The sequence below is a fragment of the Rhineura floridana genome, chromosome 1 (genome assembly GCF_030035675.1).
Source record: "Rhineura floridana isolate rRhiFlo1 chromosome 1, rRhiFlo1.hap2, whole genome shotgun sequence".
NCBI lineage: Eukaryota > Metazoa > Chordata > Lepidosauria > Squamata > Rhineuridae > Rhineura > Rhineura floridana.
This window is the reverse complement of record NC_084480.1, coordinates 41766712-41790065: the sequence shown is the minus strand read 5'-3', so window position 1 is coordinate 41790065 and position 23354 is coordinate 41766712. Positions and strand designations below refer to the sequence as shown.

The window sequence follows — 23354 nt, the reverse complement described above, 5'->3', positions numbered from 1 at the left end:
TTCTGTATGATATTTTATTTTGAAACACTGAAACTCAAAATCAATTATTGTAAGGTGACAGTGGTGTTATGCTGGAAATGTTTGTAAGAAACATAAAAAACTTAAACATGTTGCTTGCGTAAGTATTCAACCCCCACATATTAATATTTGGTAGAGCCACCTTTCACTGCAATAACAGCTTTAAGTCTTTTGGGGTATATGTACCAGCTTTGCACACAATGTCAGAGGGATTTTAGCCCATTCTTCTTGGCAGATTCGCTCCAGGTCATTCAGGTTGGTTGGATGTCAGTGGTAGGCCACAATTTTCAAAGAGCGCCACAGATTCTCAATGGGATTGAGATCAGGACTTTGACTGGGCCACTGTAGGACATTCACCTTTTTGTTCTTGAGCGATTCCAATGTTGCTTTGGCCTTGTGCTTGAGACCACTGTCCTGCTGAAAAGTGAATTTCCTCCCAAGCTTTGGTTTTTGAGTGGACTAAAGCAGGTTCTCTTGCTATATTTCCCTGTATCCTCCATCCATTCTTCCTTCGATTTTAACAAGATGCCCAGTCCCTGCTGAGAAGCATCTCCACAGCATGATGCTGTCACCACCATACTTCCCTGTAGGGATGGTGTGTCTTGAGGCATGGGCAGTGTTAGGTTTGCTGCACACACAGCACTTTGAGTTTTGACCAAAAAGCTCTATCTTGGTCTCATCTGACCACAAAACCTTTCCCCATATTGCAGCCGGGGCACTCTAATGCTTTCTGGCAAACTCCAGACATGCCTTTCAAATTGTACTTTTTGAGTAACAGCTCTTTCTTGTCACCTTCCCATACAGGCCAGTGTATGCAGAGCTCTTGATATGGTTGACTGGTGCAGCATTACTCCACTCCCAGCCACTGAACTCTGTAGCTCCTTCAAAGTGATTGTTGGCCTCTCTGTGGCTTTTCTCACGAGTCTCCTTCTTGTTCGAGTGTTGAGTTTTGAGAGACGGCCTTTTCTTGGCAGTGCCTGGGTGATGTGATGCTTCCACTTCCTGATTATTGATTCAACTGTGCTCACTGGGATATCCAAACACTTGGATATTATTTTGTACCCTTTTCCTGATCTATGCATTTGTATTACAATATCTCTCACTTCTGTAGAATGCTCTTCATTTTCCTTCAGATCCACAGCCTGACCAATGATCCTTCAACAGTGGGGGTTTTATCCTGACAATGTGACAGCAACTTTAATGGTTCACAGGTGGAGGCCAATGGTAAGGTAGCTGTGTCCTCGATAGGGCAATTTCTTTCATCTGTGTAAACTGGGAGCTTCCATAGCACAGGGGTTGAATACTTATGCAAGCAACATGTTTCAGTTTTTTATGTTTCTTACAAACATGGGTGGTGATACCATGCCCTAGGAGGGACTTAATACTGGGAACGATCTATCGTCCCCCTGATCAAAATGCTCAGGGAGACCTTGAGATGAGATATGAAATTGAGGAAGCATCCAAACTAGGAAATGTGGTAGTAATGGGTGACTTCAACTACCCGGACATAGACTGGCTGCATATGTGTTCCAGTCATGACAAAGAAGCAAAGTTTCTAGATATTCTAAATGACTATTCCCTAGACCAGTTGGTCATGGAACCGACCAGAGGGACGGCAACCCTGGACTTAATCCTCAGTGGGGACCGGGACCTGGTGCAAGATGTAAGTGTTGTTGAACCGATTGGGAGCAGTGACCACAGTGCTATTAAATTAAACATACATGTAACTGGCCAATTGCCAAGAAAATCCAACACGGTCACATTTGACTTCAAAAGAGGAAACTTCACAAAAATGAGGGGATTGGTAAAAAGAAAGCTGAAAAACAAAGTCCAGAGGGTCACATCACTCGAAAATGCTTGGAAGTTGTTTAAAAACACTATATTAGAAGCTCAACTGGAGTGCATACCGCAGATCAGAAAAGGTACCGCCAGGGCCAAGAAGATGCCAGCATGGTTAACGAGCAAAGTCAAGGAAGCTCTTAGAGGCAAAAAGTCTTCCTTCAAAAAAATGGAAGTCTTGTCCAAATGAAGAAAATAAAAAAGAACACAAACTCTGGCAAAAGAAATGCAAGAAGACAATAAGGGATGCTAAAAAAGAATTTGAGGAGCACATTGCTAAGAACATAAAAACCAACAACAAAAAATTCTATAAATACATTCAAAGCAGGAGACCATCTAGGGAGACAATTGGACCCTTGGATGATAAGGGAGTCAAAGGTGTCCTAAAGAACGATAAGCAGATCGCAGAGAAGCTAAATGAATTCTTTGCATCTGTCTTCACAGTGGAAGATATAGGGCAGATCCCTGAACCTGAACTAACATTTGCAGGAAGGGATTCTGAGGAACTGAGACAAATAGTGGTAACGAGAGAGGAAGTTCTAAGCTTAATGGACAATATAAAAACTGACAAATCACCGGGCCCGGATGGCATCCACCCGAGAGTTCTCAAAGAACTCAAAGGTGAAATTGCTGATCTGCTAACTAAAATATGTAACTTGTCCCTTGGGTCCTCCTCCGTGCCTGAGGACTGGAAAGTGGCAAATGTAACGCCAATCTTCAAAAAGGGATCCAGAGGGGATCCCGGAAATTACAGGCCAGTTAGCTTAACTTCTGTCCCTGGAAAACTGGTAGAAAGTATGATTAAAGCTAGATTAACTAAGCACATAGAAGAACAAGCCTTGCTGAAGCAGAGCCAGCATGGCTTCTGCAAGGGAAAGTCCTGTCTCAGTAACCTATTAGAATTCTTTGAGAGGGTCAACAAGCATATAGATAGAGGTGATCCAGTGGACATAGTGTACTTAGACTTTCAAAAAGAGTTTGACAAGGTACCTCACCAAAGGCTTCTGAGGAAGCTTAGCAGTCATGGAATAAGAGGAGAGGTCCTCTTGTGGATAAGAAATTGGTTAAGAAGCAGAAAGCAGAGAGTAGGAATAAACGGACAGTTCTCCCAATGGAGGGCTGTAGAAAGTGGAGTCCCTCAAGGATCGGTATTGGGACCTGTACTTTTCAACTTGTTCATTAATGACCTAGAATTAGGAGTGAGCAGTGAAGTGGCCAAGTTTGCTGATGACACTAAATTGTTCAGGGTTGTTAAAACAAAAAGGGATTGCGAAGAGCTCCAAAAAGACCTCTCCAAACTGAGTGAATGGGCGGAAAAATGGCAAATGCAATTCAATATAAACAAGTGTAAAATTATGCATATTGGAGCACAAAATCTTAATTTCACATATACGCTCATGGGGTCTGAACTGGCGGTGACCGACCAGGAGAGAGACCTCGGGGTTGTAGTGGACAGCACGATGAAAATGTCGACCCAGTGTGCGGCAGCTGTGAAAAAGGCAAATTCCATGCTAGCGATAATTAGGAAAGGTATTGAAAATAAAACAGCCGATATCATAATGCCGTTGTATAAATCTATGGTGCGGCCGCATTTGGAATACTGTGTACAGTTCTGGTCGCCTCATCTCAGAAAGGATATTGTAGAGTTGGAAAGGGTTCGGAAGAGGGCAACCAGAATGATCAAGGGGATGGAGCGACTCCCTTACGAGGAAAGGTTGCAGCATTTGGGGCTTTTTAGTTTAGAGAAAAGGCGGGTCAGAGGAGACATGATAGAAGTGTATAAAATTATGCATGGCATTGAGAAAGTGGATAGAGAAAAGTTCTTCTCCCTCTCTCATAATACTAGAACTCATGGACATTCAAAGAAGCTGAATGTTGGAAGATTCAGGACAGACAAAAGGAAGTACTTCTTTACTCAGCGCATAGTTAAACTATGGAATTTGCTCCCACAAGATGCAGTAATGGCCACCAGCTTGGACGGCTTTAAAAGAAGATTAGACAAATTCATGGAGGACAGGGCTATCAATGGCTACTAGTCATGATGGATGTGCTCTGCCACCCTAGTCAGAGGCAGCATGCTTCTGAAAACCAGTTGCCGGAAGCCTCAGAAGGGGAGAGTGTTCTTGCACTCGGGTCCTGCTTGCAGGCTTCCCCCAGGCACCTGGTTGGCCACTGTGAGAACAGGATGCTGGACTAGATGGGCCACTGGCCTGATCCAGCAGGCTCTTCTTATGTTCTTATGTTCTTATTTCCCAACATAAAACCAATGTCACCTTACAATAATTGATTTTGAGTTTCAGTGTTTCAAATTAAAATATCATACAGAATGCAATTACAATGTACCATTTGTAATTCAGTAATATGAGAGCAATGGTCAGGGAAGGCACTGTATTTTAACTTGCTGACAAAAAGCCCAACAAAGTAGTGACCATTAATGCCTTCAGGGGATGACAATTCTTCAGCAGGGTGCCATAATAGAGAAGACCCTGTTCCACATCCCTGCACAGTGGAAAATGTCCACTGGCAAGGTAAGAACCCCTCCTACTGACAGCAGGGTTCAGGCCAGTTGTTATGGGAGGAGGCACTCAGAAAAATAACTGGTCCCAATTTCATGAAGGGCTTTAAATACAGGGCAGCCTTGGCATGAATGTTAAAGTACTCAGATACCACCTCTGAGACTGCTTCAACCAGATCAGGCAGGGTGGCTGCTGAGAGCATAGTAGACGTTATACCAAGAGCATTCTTGTTCTGTCTATGTGGCCTAACGCCAAGGTTAGAATCTTGAAACTTGTGCCTAAGTGGATCGGCTTGCTGGCAAGAGATGGAATTCCTATATACAATGGTTAGCCCCTCTGCCGACTCTTCAACCTATCAAGTATCTGGGATAATGTACCTGGGACAGGTCAGGGCCATCCAGTCCATCTGTCTAGGTCTTGGCAATGCATGCCAGGTCAGCCGCCTCATCCACCATAAAGTCATGGATGTGGTTGGTGTTATGGATTGATCTGGCATTCACCAACAGTACTATCAGGTGGGAAAACAAGTCTTCCTGACTACTAGGGGATAACCCAGAAGAGGCCTTGGCCCATAGCCATCTACAATCTCTACCCCTTACCTGATATGGCCACACCCCAGCACCATCCCTTCCTCTACTCATGAGGCTGCCGGTCAAGGCACCCTGACCTTCCCCCTCCCTGATTTTGTTTCCCAGATACATAATTCAACCATACTCCCCCATCAAACACTCCCAATGGGTAAAATTGATTCCCTGCCCCTTAAACACAACAAACCAAATAACACTGCAATATCAACATTACACCCAATTTCCATAAAGTACAGTGAAATAAATTAATATTAAATAAATTAACACTGATTAGGCTAAGGTATAAACACATTAGAGTACATATAATAAGATGTACATTTTTATTATTTATTACTGATTGAATTTATGTCCTGCCCTTCCTCCCAAAGGAGCTCATGAAAATACATCTATTTAAATGTACATAGATGCAAAATACGTACAAGTCTACCGCATGTGGAGTAAAACAAAAACACCAGAAACCAGCCTCAGGTGCCCATCCCTCACCCTCAGCAACCTTCCTCCAGCTACAGTCCACCATACTGCCTCTCACAAAAAGATAAGAGCAAGTGAGCCAAATCAGACTCTCACCTTGGCAACCTAACAAGCCCGATGCAGCTCCCTGTCTCTCATCCACACCCTGTCAAAATCTCAACTGGGATTGCCTCCATCCCTGTGGCTCCCCGAAGTCGTGATTCAAAGGATGGATCCCCTTTGGTGTCACCCATTTGGTGTTATCCCTGCCAGCAGTAGCACACCATCTGCTGCAGGGCCAGGTTTTTAGTCCTCTTCCATTTGTTTTATTATCATCATCATCGTCATCTTTTTTTAAAACCCGTACTGACAGTTGAAAGCATGCAAAACAAAATCAGCAATAAATGCATAAGCCATTTGACCAAACAGAAAGCAGTGTAAGCTGCATCCTTAAAACACTTAATTCCTGTTCTCTTCCCATTTCCATATTTTGCATTTGCAGAAAATGATGAAAATGATTTGTACACTACAAATACTCTGTACTTGCTAGCCAAACAAGGATATGCTTCCTATCTTCTGTGCTGTCTCCCATCAAAAGAGCATCCAGCTGTGTGCTTAAGGCAATGGGATTTTTTCTGCTAGTAAAGCAAAGCAACCGCTCCCTCATTACTACCTTACCATAAACAAAGGGTCAATTCATATTGCATATTTTGAGGTGTAATAGCCACCAAAAGGCAACTTCCTTTCTTGTGTTTCATGTATTCAAGAGGATTTACAAAAGTGTTCCCTTGGTAATTTTATAAGTTACTATACTCTTAAAAATGTGTTTTCCAGTGATTATTCTGATGGGTTTGTCACTTGCAAGCAATTGGCAATTTTCTCCCAAAAAGCAACAGTCCAGAGTACACTGAGGGAAATCTTATTTATTTATAAAAATATTTGTACACTGCTATTTCGTTAATATCAAAGCGTTAAAAAACAAATCATAGAATAAAAACATTAAAAATACAATAAAAAAAGATCAACTATTGTGAAAAGAGCATCTTCTTACTTCCCTGCATAAGCCTTGTGGAACAAAAAGGTTTTCAGCAGGCGCTTAAAAGTTAAAGCAGAAGGCGCCAGCAGAAACTGTTGACAGAGCATTCCAGAGAACTGGGCGGATGCCACAACCATTTATTTATTTATTATTTTATTTATTTATATCCCACCCTTCCTCCCAGCAGGAGTGGCAAACAAAAGCACTAAAAGCACTTTAAAACATCATGAAAACAGACTTTAAAATACATTTAAGCAAAACATCTTTAAAAACATTTTTTTAAAAAACTTTCAAGACATCTTTTTTTTTTTTTAAAGAAAGGTTGAAAAACATATTAAAAAGCAATTCCAACACAGACGCAGACTGGGATAAAGCCTCAACTTAAAAGGCTTGTTGAAAGAGGAAGGTCTTCAATAGGCACCGAAAAGATAGAGATGGTATCTGCCTAATATTTAAGGGTAGGGAATTCCACAGGGTAGGTGCCACCACAGGGTAGGTGCCACCACAGGGTAGGTCCGTTTCCTATGTTGTGCAGAATGGACCTCCTGATAAGATGGTATCTGCAGGAGGCCCTCACATGCACAGCGCAGTGATCGACTGGGTATATAAGGGATAAGACAGTCTTTCAGGTATCCTGGTCCCAAGCTGTATAGGGCTTTGTACACCAAAACTAGAACCTTGAACTTGGCCCGGTAGCAAATGGGCAGCCAGTGCAATTCTTTCAGCAGCAGGGTGACATGTTGGTGATACCCTGCCCAAGTGAGCAGTCTTGCAGCCGCATTTTGCACCAGCTGCAGTTTCTGGACCAACCTCAAGGGCAGCCCCACATAGAGCGCATTACAGTAATCCACCCTGGAGATTACCAGTGCGTGGTCGGGCTATCCCGGTCCAGAAATAACTGCAGCTGTCTTACTAGCCAAAGCTGGTAAAAGGCACTCCTAGCCACAGAGGTCACCTGGGCTTCTAGTGACAAAAATAGATGCAAGAGCACCCCCAGACTACGGACCTGCTCTTTCAGAGGGAGTACGACCACATCCAAAGCATGGAGTACGATCCCATCCAATTATCCAAACTCAGGAACCAACAACCCACAGTACCTCCATCTTGCTAGGATTCAGACTCAGTTTACTGGCCCTCATCCAGAGTCCAGGCAGCGGTCCAGGGGTTGCATGGCCTCTCCCTATTCAGATGTTACAGAGAAACTAGAGCTAGGTATCATCAGCATACTGCTGACACCTCGCTCCAAATCTCCTGATGACTGCTCCCAAGGGCTTCATATTGATGTTAAACAGCATGGGGGACAAGACAGTACCCTGCAGCACCCCACAGCACAACTGCCAGGGAGCTGAAATACATTCACCCAATGCTATTCTCTGAAAACAACCCTGGAGATAGCATTGGAACAACTGTAAAACACTGCCTTCATTACCCATCTCACCAAGTCAGCCCAGAAGGATACCATGGTCAATGGTATCAAAAGCCGCTGAGAGATCAAGTAAGAATAACAGGGTTGCACTTCCCGTCCTTCTCCCGATAAAGGTCATCTATCAGGGCAACCAAGGCTGATTCAGTCCCATAACCAGGTCTGAACCCAGACTGGAATGGGTCAAGATAATCTGTTTCATCTAAGAGTACTTGCAATTGTTGCACCACAACCATCTCAATCATCTTCCCTAAGAAGGGGGTATTTGCAACCGGTTGGTAATTGTCGCAGACCAACGGGTCCAGGGTGGGCTTTTTCAGGAGCGGTTGGATCACCGCCTCTTTCAGGGGGGCTGGAACCACTCCCTCCCGCAATGATGCATTGACCACACCCTGGATCCACTCGGTCAACCCTCCTTGGCAAGCCAAGAAGGGAAGAGTCGAGAGGACACATTGCTAGCCACATCATCACAAGCACCTTGTCTATGTCATCAGCCATCAACTGAAATCGTTCCCAAGAAGTTGCAGCAGACGTTGCACTGGGCACCTCATTGGGGACTGCAGTAGATATGGATGGGGCATCAAGACTGCTACGGAGGTGAGCAACTTTACCCTCAAAGTGCCTTGCAAACAATTCAGTGGGCCTCCAAAGGGTCTAAATTCATTTCCTGGAGTTATTGTCAACAGACCCCTGACAATATGGAAAAACTCCACTGGATGGCTACTTGAGGATGCAATGGAGGCAGAGAAGTCGGCACAGTAGGCACGGTTATGATGTTTTACTCATGCCAGATCAGACTCGCAGCCCCTTGTGCTCTAGCTGTCGTCCAGCCTGTTTCATTGCCCTTAACTCACTGGTGTACCAAGGTGCAAACCAGGCTCCACAATGCCGGAGAGGGCACTCAGGGGCAACAGTGTCAAGTGCCCAATATGCCTTGCTGTTCCACAGTGTGACAAGGGTTTCAACAGGGTCACCTGCTCTATCTACTGGGAACTCCCCCAGGGCATTTAGGAATCCAGTGGATTCCATTAGTCTCTGGGGGCGGACCATCTTAATCTGTCCACCAGATTATTGAAGTGGGCCATGTAGTAGTTGTGGTCCATTAGCATTCCATCATGTTCCATCATTTCCTGGAGAACTTGCTTCTGTTCTGCACGCACGAGGACTAGAAATATATCTTTAAAAATAAAAGATGGCTTTCTCTAAGTGTTACTAATGTCTAAGAGACTGATTGTATCCTGCTTTTGTCAGCCTATACCTGCTACGCAGTTCTAAGGCAAAAGTCCTTTTTTTAGGGCCAAATTAGACATAATCCTCATTCATATATTGTTCGGCCATAGTATTTTGGGCCTTCTGCCAGCTTCCTCCGGCTCTCCATCCGCCAGGCTGGCCGTCCTCAGCGTACTCCCAGCTGAACCAGCAGGGTTCTGGCAGTGCCATGGCTAATCCAGGATGGGGGGCTTCTGCCAGCAGAGCCCAGTGGGCCAGGAGCCTGTCAGCTCAGCCGGGGGTCCACCATATCCAACTCCCTCAGCCCAGCACAAATACTAGTTGGATTGCACCCTTCTATTTCAATGTTGGACAAGCACCCATCATCCATAATTCAGTGGTCTGAAGTTCTTACTGTCCTTTCTACATATAATCATCAATCTTGTTTGGATACATATTTGGACATATGGATGGCTTATATTAATGTGTATATTTAAATTAGGATCGATGGATTATTCTTATCTTTTCTAATGGATTGATGCAGCATTCTTATTGTTAATGGGAGGTGATGTTTCTTTCCTTTTTTCCTCTTTTCCTATTATATTTTTAACATATAAGAGTACACAGCCTTCAAAGGGACAGAGTGTAGTCTAGTTGTCTTGACAATTTTAAGAGACTGTCTGCATGCTTCACTGCTAGCTTTAGTGGAGAAAGTGGTAAGCTCTAAAAAGTAGATAAAATGGCAGGTTGGAGGGAGGGGGTGGACGTGAGATTTCACAGGCACCATCCAACAGGTGCACACAATACTTCTGCAATCACATCCTAGTGGTATGCAGAAAGGGTAGCTAACTGAAGAAGGGGATTACTTATATCATGGAGATATTTAGCCTAAGTAGAAAACTATTTGGATAATGAATTTTCCTAGCCATATTTCAATAAAACTATTTCCACGTATTAGGTTGCTATCCAAAAGGAAGCAAGGAATACTTCCTCTACTGAACCCTGTACAGCAACAAAAAGTTATGGACTCCCATATTTTAAATAGATATCACCTTACATCATTTTTCTGTTAACCTGGAAAAGGCAAGAGGAAGGAAGGTATCTCCTCTACTATTGAAATTTAGACTGTAAACTCTTCAGAGAAAAGGTGAATGATATGTCAGTGTTATTTCCTTGTGCCTGCAGACATCTGCCTCCCAAATTCTTTGTTGGGACTCAATTTGAAGTTCAAATCGCATTAGTTTGCCTGTGTTGATTTTTCATGGCGAAAGGCAAACAAAAAAAGAATGCAAACAGTCCATTTACATTTGAGCTAAAGTAATGTATGTAACTGAAAACAGCAGCATTGCCTGTTACATTGTAGTTATTGTATGCATTAAGTACATGCTGTATGAATTTTTCGATTATATATTACTTTTGTACAATTGCAAATTGGCCTTCTGATTTTCCATTTTCCTTTTGTTTACAGGAAGCCGGTCTTTTTTTGACAAAATGCAAACAAATGCTAAATTAAGGCAAGCATAACCTTTTCCCTTGTTTCTTGTTTTTAATTTTTGTGTCCCCCCTCCACTGCTCTTTATTCTGCAAAAGAAACAATACACATACAGTGAAAGCTCATTATAACACAGAGGTCAGGGGACAAAGGATGCACCTATGTTACAGGGCTTCCATGTTGTAATGAAAACTGTATTGAAATGCACTTAATTATTTTTAAAAAAAACAGATGAGAGGATCATGGCAGAAGAAGCAACCAAAACGAATAAATACCGTAACTCGGATCAGAAAGAGGAAACTGGGAACAGATATAGGGTAGTGAAGGAAAAAAAGAGAGGGAAATGCTTGGAAAAGGCCAACTGCTACCACCACTGAAGTTGAGGGAGAAACGGGAAGGGAAGAAGCAGGAAGAGTAACGCTAAGGAAAGAATAAATTAACAAATTAAACTCCACAAATGATAACAAAGGAGAAGTAACCAAAAGTGAGAAGACATGAGCAATGAACAACACCTAGAAAAAAGCCGCCAGGAAGGGAAAAAGGTGGGAAACAGAGGTGGGGGGGAACCCTCAGGAGAAAAATTTGAAGAATGCTAACAGAAAAAAAAATGGCTCAGAAACATCCAGGGAAGCAAATGGAAGGACTTACCGGGGAAAGGAACACTGTGGATGAAGAACAAGGTACAACAAACAGAAAAAATTAAGTAGAAAGAGAGGCTCATATAAGAGTGAATGAGAAACCTTCCCCAGTTGCATTTCAGCTCAGGCTCACCTTTAAGGGTTAAAGTCATTGGGTACAGTACTGGTTGCTAGACAGACACTGAAGTGAGGAAATTTTTTTGCTAGAACAGGAACCCACCGAGTTTTTTGATCTTGTGAGTTAAAAGATGAAATGGGCACTATATATTTTACTTGGGGGACATGGCCATACCTGTGGTATATCTGAATCCATGGTACAGTGAGACTTGTTATAATGAGCTTTAACTGTACCTGCTTCTTTTCCTTTGTGGGACAAAGCAGCTGGGACACGAGATGATAAAAGTCATGGGGGAAAACTGCACAGAAGAAAGGCTTAAGAACCCTCTCCTCAATCACTAGTTTTCCACTTCAGCTTGCAGCCTCTGCAACAACATTTTATTAAATTAAAACATACCATGGCCAAACAATATATGAATGAGGATTATGTCTAATTTGGCCCTAAAGAAAGGACTCTTCCCTTAGAACTGTGCAGCAGGTAGAGGTTGACAATAGCAAGATACAATCAGTCTCTGAAACATTAGTCAGACTTTAGAGAATGCCAACTTTTATTTTTAAAGATATATTTCTAGTCCTCATGGGTGTAGAATAGAAGCAAGTTTGAAAAATCAACAAACATTTTGAAGTACCTGAAACTTTCCCCTTGAGTACATTTGTTGTTGTTTTAATAAATAAATATTGTTAAATAAATAAATAATCAAACAAGGAGATTAAAAAAAAAGGTGGGGCCATAAAATAGCTGTGGTCCATTAGCATTCCATCTCCCTGACCAGATACCCAAGGGGGTAACCAGTTATTCCCTGCTAGGATGTTTCTGGGAACAATGCTACGTCATCATGTTGCATCATTCCCAGGGGCATTCTGTCTCTATGAACAGGTAGCTGTGGTCACCTGTTTGAAACAGCTAAAAGAAGGGGGGGATCCTCAGCTCTATCTTTTATTTAAAATCTAAGACCTCCCCCATGAAATAATTCTGCCAGCTCCTCAAAGACTGACTCAATCCTGGTGGGGGCCTTTTGCCTCACTCCTAAAAAATAATTAAAAAAGGAACATAGGAAGCTGCCTTATTCTGAGTCAGACAATTGGTCCATCTAGCTCCATATTGACTGGTAGCAGCACTCCAGGGTTTCAGACAGGAGACGCTCCCAGCCCTACCTGGAGATGCCAGGGATTGAACCTGAGACCTGCTGTATGCAAAACAGATGCTCTACCACTGAGCTACAGCCCATCTCTAATACTTCAGCCCATCTTTAGCTAGAACCCAATTTAGGGTCAACTCTGCGGCAGTAACAGTAGTGAAGAAAGCTTACTTCTCTGCCACCACTGCAGCTGTACAATGTTGGCCAGCTGATCTATTTTTATTGTTGAGGGGCCTCCTTCAAGTGGGCCCAGGAGATGAGAGCCCACTGCAAACAATTTCATTTTCCAGATAAAATAACTCGTATCGGCTCCAACTTGGAAGCTATACCAATCACAAACTCAGAGATAGACGCAGCCAAGATGCTGCCTGGCCATATCATTATGGATACTTTACAGCTTCTGCAGTCTATATGAGAAAAAAAGAAGAGCCCTGCTGGATCAAGGCCAAAGGCCCATCTAGTCCAGCATCCTGTCCTCACAGTGGCCAACCAGATGCCTATAGGAAGCCCCTAAGAAGGACTGGAGTACAAGAGCACTCTTCCCTCCTGCGGATTCCAGTAAGCTAGAATATTCAGAAGCTAGAAGGATAAATAGTCTGATTTTGTGTAAGCCACCTTTCTTTATTCCCTATGAATATTTTCTAATAAAAATTGTATTTATATAACACTTTTCCTGATTGTTGAAAACACTTGACATATATTCTTAGTATTTCTGACAACAATGCTGGTTACCATGTTACAGATGGGGGAGGGGGAGAAGAAAACAGAGAAAATAATGCCTTGCCTAAAGCTTTCTAGCAAGTTCATGGTCGAAATAAACATTTGAACCAGATGGGACTTCCCACTCACATTACATTGCAGCAGCTCTCAGAATTATGACTCTACAGTATTTAGAACAGCATACTACATAAAGGAGGAGTTACTGTGAAAAGATAATAAAAACTGAAGAGCATTTGTACATTAAAAGTATTCTACGCTTATATAAAAGTGCTTTATAAAAAATGACAAAACTAAGAATAGGTTCTGTTCATGGAATATATGTTCCCACATTTCCTAGTATTGTTTACTGGCATGAATTAAAAGGGAACAGATGAACAGAGATGCATTTCTGGTATGGCTTAGGAGTGCTTTCAAAAAGTGCCTCCACAATGGATGCACCCAGCAAAAGGCATGCAAAGTCAACTTTATCTTCAACTCAATTAGTGTGTGGGAGGGTATTGTGTTTGCAAGAGGAGGACACATCTGGATTAAAAACAGCTCAATGCCTTTCTGTGGAGCAGCTATTTTGTTTTCAATATTTTTTACCACCTAGTTTTCCTTCTATAGGTCAGCTCCCTCTAGGAGTAGTTTGAACTTGGGTAGCTAACTGACCTTTACCAAAGATATAAAAAGCAACAAAGCCTTAGGCTTTGATTCTGCAGGGCCGTACTATACTCATGAGTAACATAGTCAGCAAAAGTGCTGAACTGCACAGTCTGCTTTTGCTAAACACTTGCAAGCATAGTTTCCTCTCCCAGCACAGACCAGACTTGGCCATATTTATTCACAAGTGCAAATGTTTATTCAGTCCTTTCTCACTCTCATGAACACATCCATGAATAAGGAACCATGTACTGATGTGTAAGGGTAGCTGAGTGGACTTTTCTATGAAAAACTACACAGAGGCCCAGTTTGGCTATATGGCTATATACTAGGCACAGAAGAAGATGCAGCAGTTGTGATATTTATTAATGAAATGCAACCTCCTAGATACCAGTTCATGCTGCAATACACCAGTCTCTAACCCAGAGTAGTATGCAAGCTCAGTGTGCAGTCCACTGATCAGTGAGAAACAGAACTGAGAAGAATGAAGGGAACAGAGGAACTAATTCTGATTAGCATTTGGGGTAGCAGTTGGCTTGCCTCACTTTGGCAGACAGGATATAACAAGCAACGGAAGATTGTTTTATTCCAGCTCTATTTGTTAATCTAGTCCAGTATTGTGTAGCAGAGACAATGCTCAACTCTCCCGAGTCTCACAAAGGGCCTTCACATCACCTGCCGCCTGTTGATTTTAACTGGAGATGCCAGGGATTGAAGCTGGGAGCTTTTGCATACAAGACTGCTCTGCCACTGAGCTATCCTCCCTTATCAATGGCTTGGCTAAACGAATGGCTCACTGAAGGTGTCTTGCACGCTGCTCCAAAGTGGGAATAGTGCTGTTGCATTCAGGTTATGCTTTCAGGCTTCCCATAAGCATCTGACCGGCTACTGTGAGAACAGGATGCTGGACTGGATGGGCTATTGGCCTGATCCAGCAGGCTCGTGATTTTATTTACTGGTCCAGGAGTGGAAACATGAAGGACACACAGCTCTCCTGCCTTGATGTTGCTCCTTGTCCACCCTGAGGCAATCCCAGCATATGACACTGCATAGGGAGTCAGTGCTTATGTGAGACAAAACCCCAGGCCTATTATTAATTTTAGTTTTAATGATGCCACAGAGTATTTGTTACGCTTTTTTAAAAACAAAAGATTGTCAGTGAGATGTTCACATCTCATGGAAAGTTACAAATAATCAGTCGTCAAGCTTTCCCTCAAGAGTATAATGTAGTTTAGTCTCCTTCTCACAAGATACGTATGGTGTCACAGTCCCTGTAATTTGTGGGGATTCCTATGATCATAGCAATCAGTACAGCAAAGCAGAAAAGCATAACTGAGTTATGTCCACATTTTGAGAGTGGAAGGCTGTGCATCATGTGTCTAAAATCCATGACTCAGAAGCCATTATTGCTGGCCTCAGACACTCTTTGCAACCAAACTTCTGATATTATATAGCCAGATTTTAACAATGACATTGATGGCCACACCCACGGAAAAGCAAAACAATCTGCGTGGATTAGCCTTCCATAGTTTTGCTAGTTCCAGTTTTGTATCAAATGTTATCTGATCAGGCAGGGGAACCTATGGCTGTGATTGTGACTACAATTGTTTATCATTCCTAACCACTGGCCATGTTAGCTGGGGTTGATGAGAACTGGAATCCAACAGGAGGACCACAGGTTCCCCATCTCTGATCTACAGGATCCACCAGAGGCATATTTAAATAGAAGAACCAAAGAGGTCTATAGTTATAAAAGGAAGCTACTGACCCTCTCCCACTTTTAATCATTATGGGCCAATGTAAATAGTGCTATTCTTAAATGTGGGAATTTTGGTTATAAATTCCTGCACAGCTATAGACTGTAACTGTGCATGTGGGGAGATAAGAAGGGAGAAGAAATAAATTCTGTCTATGTGTATGTGTGTAACCATGAACTCTTTGGATGCAAGGCAGGATACAAATGCAACAAATAAATAAATACCTATTAAATATGGAAGACTGCTTTTATAATACCTGATTATATTTTATCATTTTACATTGTTTAGCTAATTTTTATTGTGTAATGACTATGATAGATATACTGATTATTTCTATTTCAGTGGAAGCAACTGATCCATGTATATATACTACTGAACCCAGCAGGGCAGCCTAAACATCCAAGAGCTCCAGACAGAGCTTGGAAAAGTTACTTTTTTTGAACTACAACTCCCATCAGCCCCAGCCAGCATGGCCACTGGATTGGGCTGATGGGAGCTGTAGTTCAAAAAAAAAAAAGTAATTTTTCCAAGCTCTGGTTCCAGATGCACGTTGGCATTGATGCAGGAGTCCAGAATGTAGCATCCTACAGGCAGGCTGGTTGGAGACTAAGAGATGAAGGATGCATGGTAAAAGTCTTGTTTCACAGACAACCAATGGCAAATGAAGTGAATGAAGTAAGATCAAGAGGACTTATGATGCAGGTGAATACCTTTCCGATGAAGCTGAAGCGATCCTAGTAGGCATATGGATTTTAGCATCTCTGTCGTATACATTTCTAAGCAACACTGCAACTGGATATATAATCTACAGATTTCAGGATGAATCTCACCATCTTCTGGGCTGCAACAATACAAAAAAATCAAGCAGAAAATGTTATCATTTCCATAATTCCTCTCTATCTCTCTCCACTTTAGACAATCTAGACAGTTTCTAAAACCCTTCCTTTTGGAAACGTTATGTACAAACCCTGTAACTCTAGAGACATCTTTCAAGATGTAATAATCAAGAGCTTGACCAGCCATTGGCTGGCAGCTCAGTTGACAACACAGTCTCTCACTGTAAACATGATGGTTGGCAGACCAGTTAGGACCTCTTAACACTTAAAAACTCCAGAGGGAAAATCAGGAAACAAAAAAGACAATTAAAAGACCATTTCTTTCTCAGGACACTCCCTTCTCTTCTTTCCTTCCTTCTTAGATCTGGAAGAGGAAAACATGACCTAAACTTCTAACGCTCTGAAGGGGAACCTAGTACATTGATTAAGTTCCTGTGCTGGGTTTTATAACTCTGAGGCTCAACTATAAAAAATGCTTATGTACATATTATACAGTTTTAGAGAACAGGCAGCCTCTTAATCTGTCACAGAACAACCACACCAAAGCCAAGGAGAAAAAACACTTTATAGATTCAAAAAGCAAAGGTACACCAGTAGTTAGTGGCATTAGTAGGAAACTGGATAATGTCAATAACCTATTTTAAGAGTTTTGTGGCAAGCCATATAACTAATTTTTTAAAAAATTAACCTTGTTTCTTGATTTCATGATACCTGCACTGGAATACAATTAAATTCCTAGCTAACTCCAAGGAGCCAAAGCAACTAACACGATAAATGTTGCATGATACATGTTGCATGATACATGATAATTGATACATGGTTTCATGTACAGCTAAATATATTTGATGTTTAAATACCAATCAAGACTGGAATCTTAAGTCAGTCAACCACTTTGGGACCTATTTTTAAACTGCTGCAAGAACTTTTTACTGCTTAGCAAACAAATTGTGTGTATTGACATAACACAAGCACAACTAGCCAGCTTGCCCAAAATTAGCAACGTGGATTTTCTCACACTGCAATAAAGTGGGGATACGGCAATACATGAACTGAACTAAGCTAAAAAAGAAAAAAGGTGGTAGCATAATCAATGTCAATTCACAGAAGAAGAAAGGGAAATTATTGCTAATCTTATGAGATGTTTCAAGTCGGGATGTTCATTCTTCATTACAGATGAAATCTATTTGGATGTATGGGAAAACATTGCCAACTGATTTGAGCAAAAGCTTCATCCTGAAAAAATCCTTCATTAAAAGTGTTCCATTTCCTTGGTGATAGAATATGAGGCAATGACTGAATGTTAATTATAGGAAGTAAAATTTCATTAAGCAACATAAAACTATGCAATGCTCACTTCCTCACAATAAGTCATGGTTCATCAGGATGGGAATGAGCTGCAATGAGCCTCAACCTCTCCTTCTCTTCTCTCCTTTCAGTGTAGCTGCGAGATTGCAAACTGCCACTTCAGTTTTTTATTAACTGCAGTTTAGCATAATGTCTGATGCCTAAACTGTGATTAATCGTAACTATGGTTGAAACAAGCCAGCTTCTTAACCCATGGTTTCAAGTTGACTTATTTCAAACAAATCATAGGATTATTTGCTTATTTGTTCCATTTACATCCAGTGCCTGTAGGGGGGAGGGGACCACCACCTCCTGGGGAAGGAGAGCTGTTTGCTGCTGCTGTCTGCCTGCTTGCTGCTGCTCGGCTACCACCACAGCCCTCTCCCTGTTGGACTTCTGCTCTGCAGGGGTCACGCCTTGCAGGACCAGGCTCCCAGGTACTCAGCCAGCTGTTGCTCATATTGTCCACCCATCCCTTCCCTGGAGGGCATACATAAACCGGTTGGCTGAGATGGCTTCTGCTTTTCAGATTGCCTGGCTTTTTGTGGGTCTTGAGTCATGTGCCTGGGAGAGAGGACTCAGAGCCAAGTGGGGAGACTTGAGGGGCCCCCAATCAGTGTAGTGACGGGTAGAGGGAGATATGATTCTGTCCCTCATGCTGTTCAACATCTACATGAAACTGTCGGGTGCAGTCATCCGGAGCTTTGGAGTGCGCTGCCATCAGTATGCTGATGACACACAGCTCTATTTCTCCTTTTCATCTTCATCAGGTGAGGCTGTCAATGTGCTAAACCAGTGCCTGGCTGCAACAATGGACTGGATGAGGGCTCATAAATTGAGGCTCAATCCAGACAAGACTGAGATGCTGCTACTGGGTGGTTCTTCTGACCAGATGGTGGATGTCCAACCTGTCCTGGATGGGGTTGCACTCCCCCTGAAGGAGCAGGTTCATAGCTTGGGGATTCTCCTAGAACCATCTCTGTCACTTGAGGCTCAGGTAGCCTTGGTGGCACGGAGTGCCTTCTACCAGCTTCGGTTGGTGGCCCAGCTACGCCCCTATCTGGACAGGGATAACCTGGCTTCAGTTGTCCATGCTCTGGTAAACTCCAAGTTAGATTACTGCAATGCACTCTATGTGCGGCTGCCTTTAAAGACGGTTCGGAAACTGCAGCTTGTGCAAAATGCAGCAGCCAAACTGGTAACAGGGACCAGACGGTTCGAACATATAAAACCAATTCTGGCCCGCTTGCATTGGCTGCTTATATGTTTCCGAGCCCGATTCAAAGTGCTGGTTTTAACCTATAAAGCCTTACATGGCTTGGGACCACAATACCTGATGGGCACAAACCCACCCGTACACTATGCTCAACATCCAAGGCCCTCCTCTGGGCGCCTACTCCGAGGAAAGCTGGGAGTCTGGCAACAAGGGAGAGGGCCTTCTCAGTGGTGGCCCCCAAATTATAGAATGATTATTCTGATGAGGTGCACCTGGTGCCAATACTGCTATCTTTTCAGCGCCAGGTCAAGACTTTCTTCTTCTCCCAGGCATTTTAGCATGTGTTTTTAAATTGTTTTTTTTAAAATGTGTTTTTAAATTTGTATATTTGTATATTTGTTTTTAATATTTTTAATTGTTGTAAACCGCCCAGAGAGCTTCAGCTATGGGACGGTATACAAATGTAATTAATAACAATAACAATAATACATCCTCCCCTTAATCAGTTCCCAGAGTGAGTTACATCTTAGCACACTATAAAACCATAGAATAAAAATATAAATAACTAAAACATCAGCTAAAACACGACAAATAAAAATACAGTAAGATTGCAGCAGACCATCACTAGTAACATTTACTCAGATACATCCAAAATCCTGTGTCGAAAGTTGTGTTTTCAGGCAACCACAGTTCGTCAAGATTAGACAAACTAGTTAGTAAAAAACAAAAAGTGAAACCTCTCTTGCCACAAGAGAAGCAGCAAGCACAGGAGCTTGTCACAATAAGCCATCATTTATATCAGGAATGAGGAACCTGTGGCCCTCCAAAACTCCCACCATCCCTGACTATTGACAATACTGACTGGAATTGTTGGGAGATGAAGTCCCACAACATCTGGAGAGCCACAGGTTCTCCACCCCTAGTTTCTATCATGACATCAAAAAGAGCCTACAGCCTATTCATGTGAAAAAGTAGGGTTTTGAGAAGTGATTTTCTACTGCAGCTAACCTATGATATATACCACAATGTTTTTTAACAAGATCAAATTTGGAAGACTGCTTGGTCCGATTCATGGCTATTTTGAGTGTTTATTAAGAAAAAAACACAAGATCTTTTCCATCCATTGGCTGCTATTCAAAATAGCACGATAACATGTGTGGAATTCACTCCTGTGCACATAGGAACTTTTCCATTCTTTTTTGTGATATGGGAAACCCTCCTTATAAACAATGGGAAAGTAACCATGTGTGGAAACAGGGCCCTGGAATAAAACCATGTGTTTGAAATCAAAATGTTAAGTAAACATTTCTTCAGGGCAACAGAAAGTGTGAGAATGATCCAATACTTTTCAAGCCTATTGATTTCAACAGAAACGAATGACCTGTCCCACTGAAATCAATACTTACCTATTGTTTTTCTTTTAGAAAGGCTGTATCAGCTAAGAGTTGTTATTTTAGCCAATATGAAATGGTGTCATCACTATCATTCTGAACAGTTAAAAAGAATTAAGTCCTCCTTAAATCTCCTGCTGAAATCAGTGGCTGGTTTGGGCTTCCTAATTTTAACTGGCAAAAAACACCAGTAACAAATCCTGTCTGCGCTGGACAATATCAATGCTTGAAAGAAACAAGGAAGGTCTTTTGAGAAGGGAAATCTTGCTGAGTCAAGCTTAGACAAAATCTTGGGCATGAAGTGAGAAGCAAAGGTAATATGAATGAGGTTACCTTTATGATGAGTTCTGAGATTATATCAATTTTCCAAATGCATACACTAAAGTTATGTGTATGTATATGTACGTATAGTGTACATATGTTAACTGCTTGCAGAAAAATATCCAACTTTCATAAAGCTTTGCTGGTAGTTAAGAGGAAATTCTTATTAGCAAAAAGTGGCCATTTTAAAGCCTGTGCTATATTATTCATATTATAACTGTATCTGATGAAAGTGCACTCTAGTCAATACCATATGGACAGCCGCTACCGCTAAGTTAAACCACCACTATTGCCATTGTTTTTATCAAAGTCAGAGCCCTCCCACAAGCTCCTTTACCGTTTAAATCCTTCCATCTCGTATCCATATTTTGGCTCTGAGGCTCACATACAGTACTGTCAGGCTATATAAAGGTACAGTATGGCCCCGCTTTTTGGCGTTCCGCCAGTACAGCTTGAGCCCTGTCTTCCGCCCCTTTCTTCTCCTCCTCCGGGAGTGGCGGTGTGATCAGCTGTAGTGCAGGGAGCTTCAGGGGCCAAGCGCTGTCAGCTGGAGCACAGCGGCTGGAGCTCCCCACACTACAGCTGATCGATCAGCTGTAGCATGCGACCAGCTGTAGTGCGGGGAGGTTCAGGGGCCAAGCACTATCAGCTGGAGCGCGGCAGCTGGAGCTCCTCACGCTGTAGCTGATCGAAGCCTGCTGCTGAGCCGGTGTGATCAGCTGGAGTGCAGGAAGCTCCAGCCACCGCGCTCCAGCTGACAGTGCTTGGCCCCTGAAGCTCCCCGCGCTACAGCCGATCATGCACTCGCTCCCTTTCTGGATGGGCTATGTTTCCCTTTTTGGCGCTTTTTGCTTTTCAGCGGGGGTCTGGAACCTAACCCACTGTATGAGTGGGGCCCTACTGTACTATATACAGTACAGGTTATATACAGTACTGTCAAGCTATATAAAGCTATAATATAATAAATGCATCCTATAGCACAGGTGTGGGAAACCTTTGACTTTCTAGATGGTCATTGGCCATGCTTGCTGGGGCTAATGAGAGTTGTAGTTCAGCAACATCTGGAGGGCCAAAACTTCCCCACACCTGCTTTAGCACCATGCATAGTAACTCTCAGAAGGAAACGACATCATAAACTGCTAAAAATATAGGTGCACTTAAGCATTTAAATGCTGGTAAGAAGTCAGAGTTCTTATATAAATAATAATAATAATAAAATTTTATTTCTAAGCTGCCTATCTGGCTGAATTAACGGCCACTCTAGGCGGCGTACATAATAGGATAGGATAAATACAATATAAAATACAACATATAAGCAAAAACATCAACTGTAATTAATCTAAAAACCACCCACAACTGCAAGAAGATAAAAACTAGTCCGCCCCAAGAATCCTGTAAGCCCGTCTGAATAACCAGGTTTTCAAGGCTTGGTGGAAACTTGGCAGGGAGGGGGCATGGCGGAGATCATAGGGCAGAGAGTTCCAGAGGGTGGGGGCCACAATTGAGAATGCCCTCTCTCTGGTCCGCACCAGCCTAGCTGTTTTAACTGGTGGGACGAGAGAAGGTCTTGTGAGGCTGATCTCGTCGGGCGGCATATTTGGTGATGCTGGAGGCGCTCCTTCAGATAAACTGGGCCGAAACCGTAAAGGGCTTTAAAGGTTAATACCAACACCTTGAATTGGGCCCGGTAAACAACTGGTAACCAGTGTAGGTCTTCTAACACTGGACTGATGTGATCACGGCGACGGCTGTTCTTAATCAAACGTGCCGCCGCATTCTGTACCATCTTCCTTCCCAACAACTAGAAGGTTCATGTGAACAGTTGAAATACTGAATATAGGTGTTTGTTTTGTTTTTTAAAAGGTTGTTTCTGACAGAAACTACACTTTTATCAGCAATGTGGTCTGCCCCCCAAAAGGCAGCCAAGGCCAAGGGAGTTTGTTTTAAAATAATTATTATAGTTATTTATGACGATAAACCACCTCCTCTATAAATCGTTTTTCTCATGCCATACAAGTTAAAAATTATGTAATAGTGATATGAAATTTAAAAAACAATCAGGACCAGCTCCAGCTCTTAGCCCTGGCAAAGTGCTATCTGGTTCCCCCACAACCACCACCACACACACAGGGTCATATCATATCGAAGGCTGCTGTTTCCCTTCTTCTCTTATCTCCTGGAAGCCACCATGCACCCTCAAAATCTGCCCCAGAGAGCACATGGGGAGAGGAGAGGAAGACCTGCTGAGTGAGTGGAACACTGTGTGTACAGTGTTGGAAACAACCCACACATATCAGAAAAATTACTGGTGCCTGTGGCCAGTTTGCCAGCAAGAAGCACTACTACACTCTACAAGAAGCAGCTGTGAGCCACCTGACATTTTAAATTTCCTATAGTGCCCTGATGAGGCATCACTTTGGAGTTTATTTTATAATAAATGAATTTATTATATAAACAAATAAATAGGCAGCCCTAAGTATATCAAGAAAGAGGGATGGTGCTAGTTTTTCCAGAAAGGGGCTCAGTTCTTTAGCAGAGTTAGTCTTCATAGGACTCAGAATATGGGGTTCCATCCTATTGTCTAAAAAGAGTCAACCACCCCTGGAAAATCATCAGATTGTGAAGGACTCTGGCAAGAAATGTGTGATCAAATGTCATTTTCC

At 42.5% G+C, this 23354-nt stretch overlaps 1 protein-coding gene across 7 annotated transcripts in view; it reads right to left on the bottom strand.

Moving 5' to 3' along the window:
• RGS7BP (regulator of G protein signaling 7 binding protein) overlaps nt 1–23354 on the bottom strand; it is a 108543-nt gene that overhangs the window by 15726 nt on the left and 69463 nt on the right. For 6 of the 7 annotated variants that reach the window (XR_009760303.1, XM_061607451.1, XM_061607456.1 and 3 more), the window contains one exon: nt 16294–16424. Coding sequence is in view for 5 of the 7 variants with exons in the window: in XM_061607451.1 (XP_061463435.1) it covers nt 16294–16424 (131 nt within the window). In the remaining 2 variants the exon portion in view is untranslated. Of the gene's footprint in view, nt 1–5527; nt 5777–16293; nt 16425–23354 lie in introns of all 7 variants that reach the window. The other variant, XR_009760304.1, reaches the window with a different exon arrangement.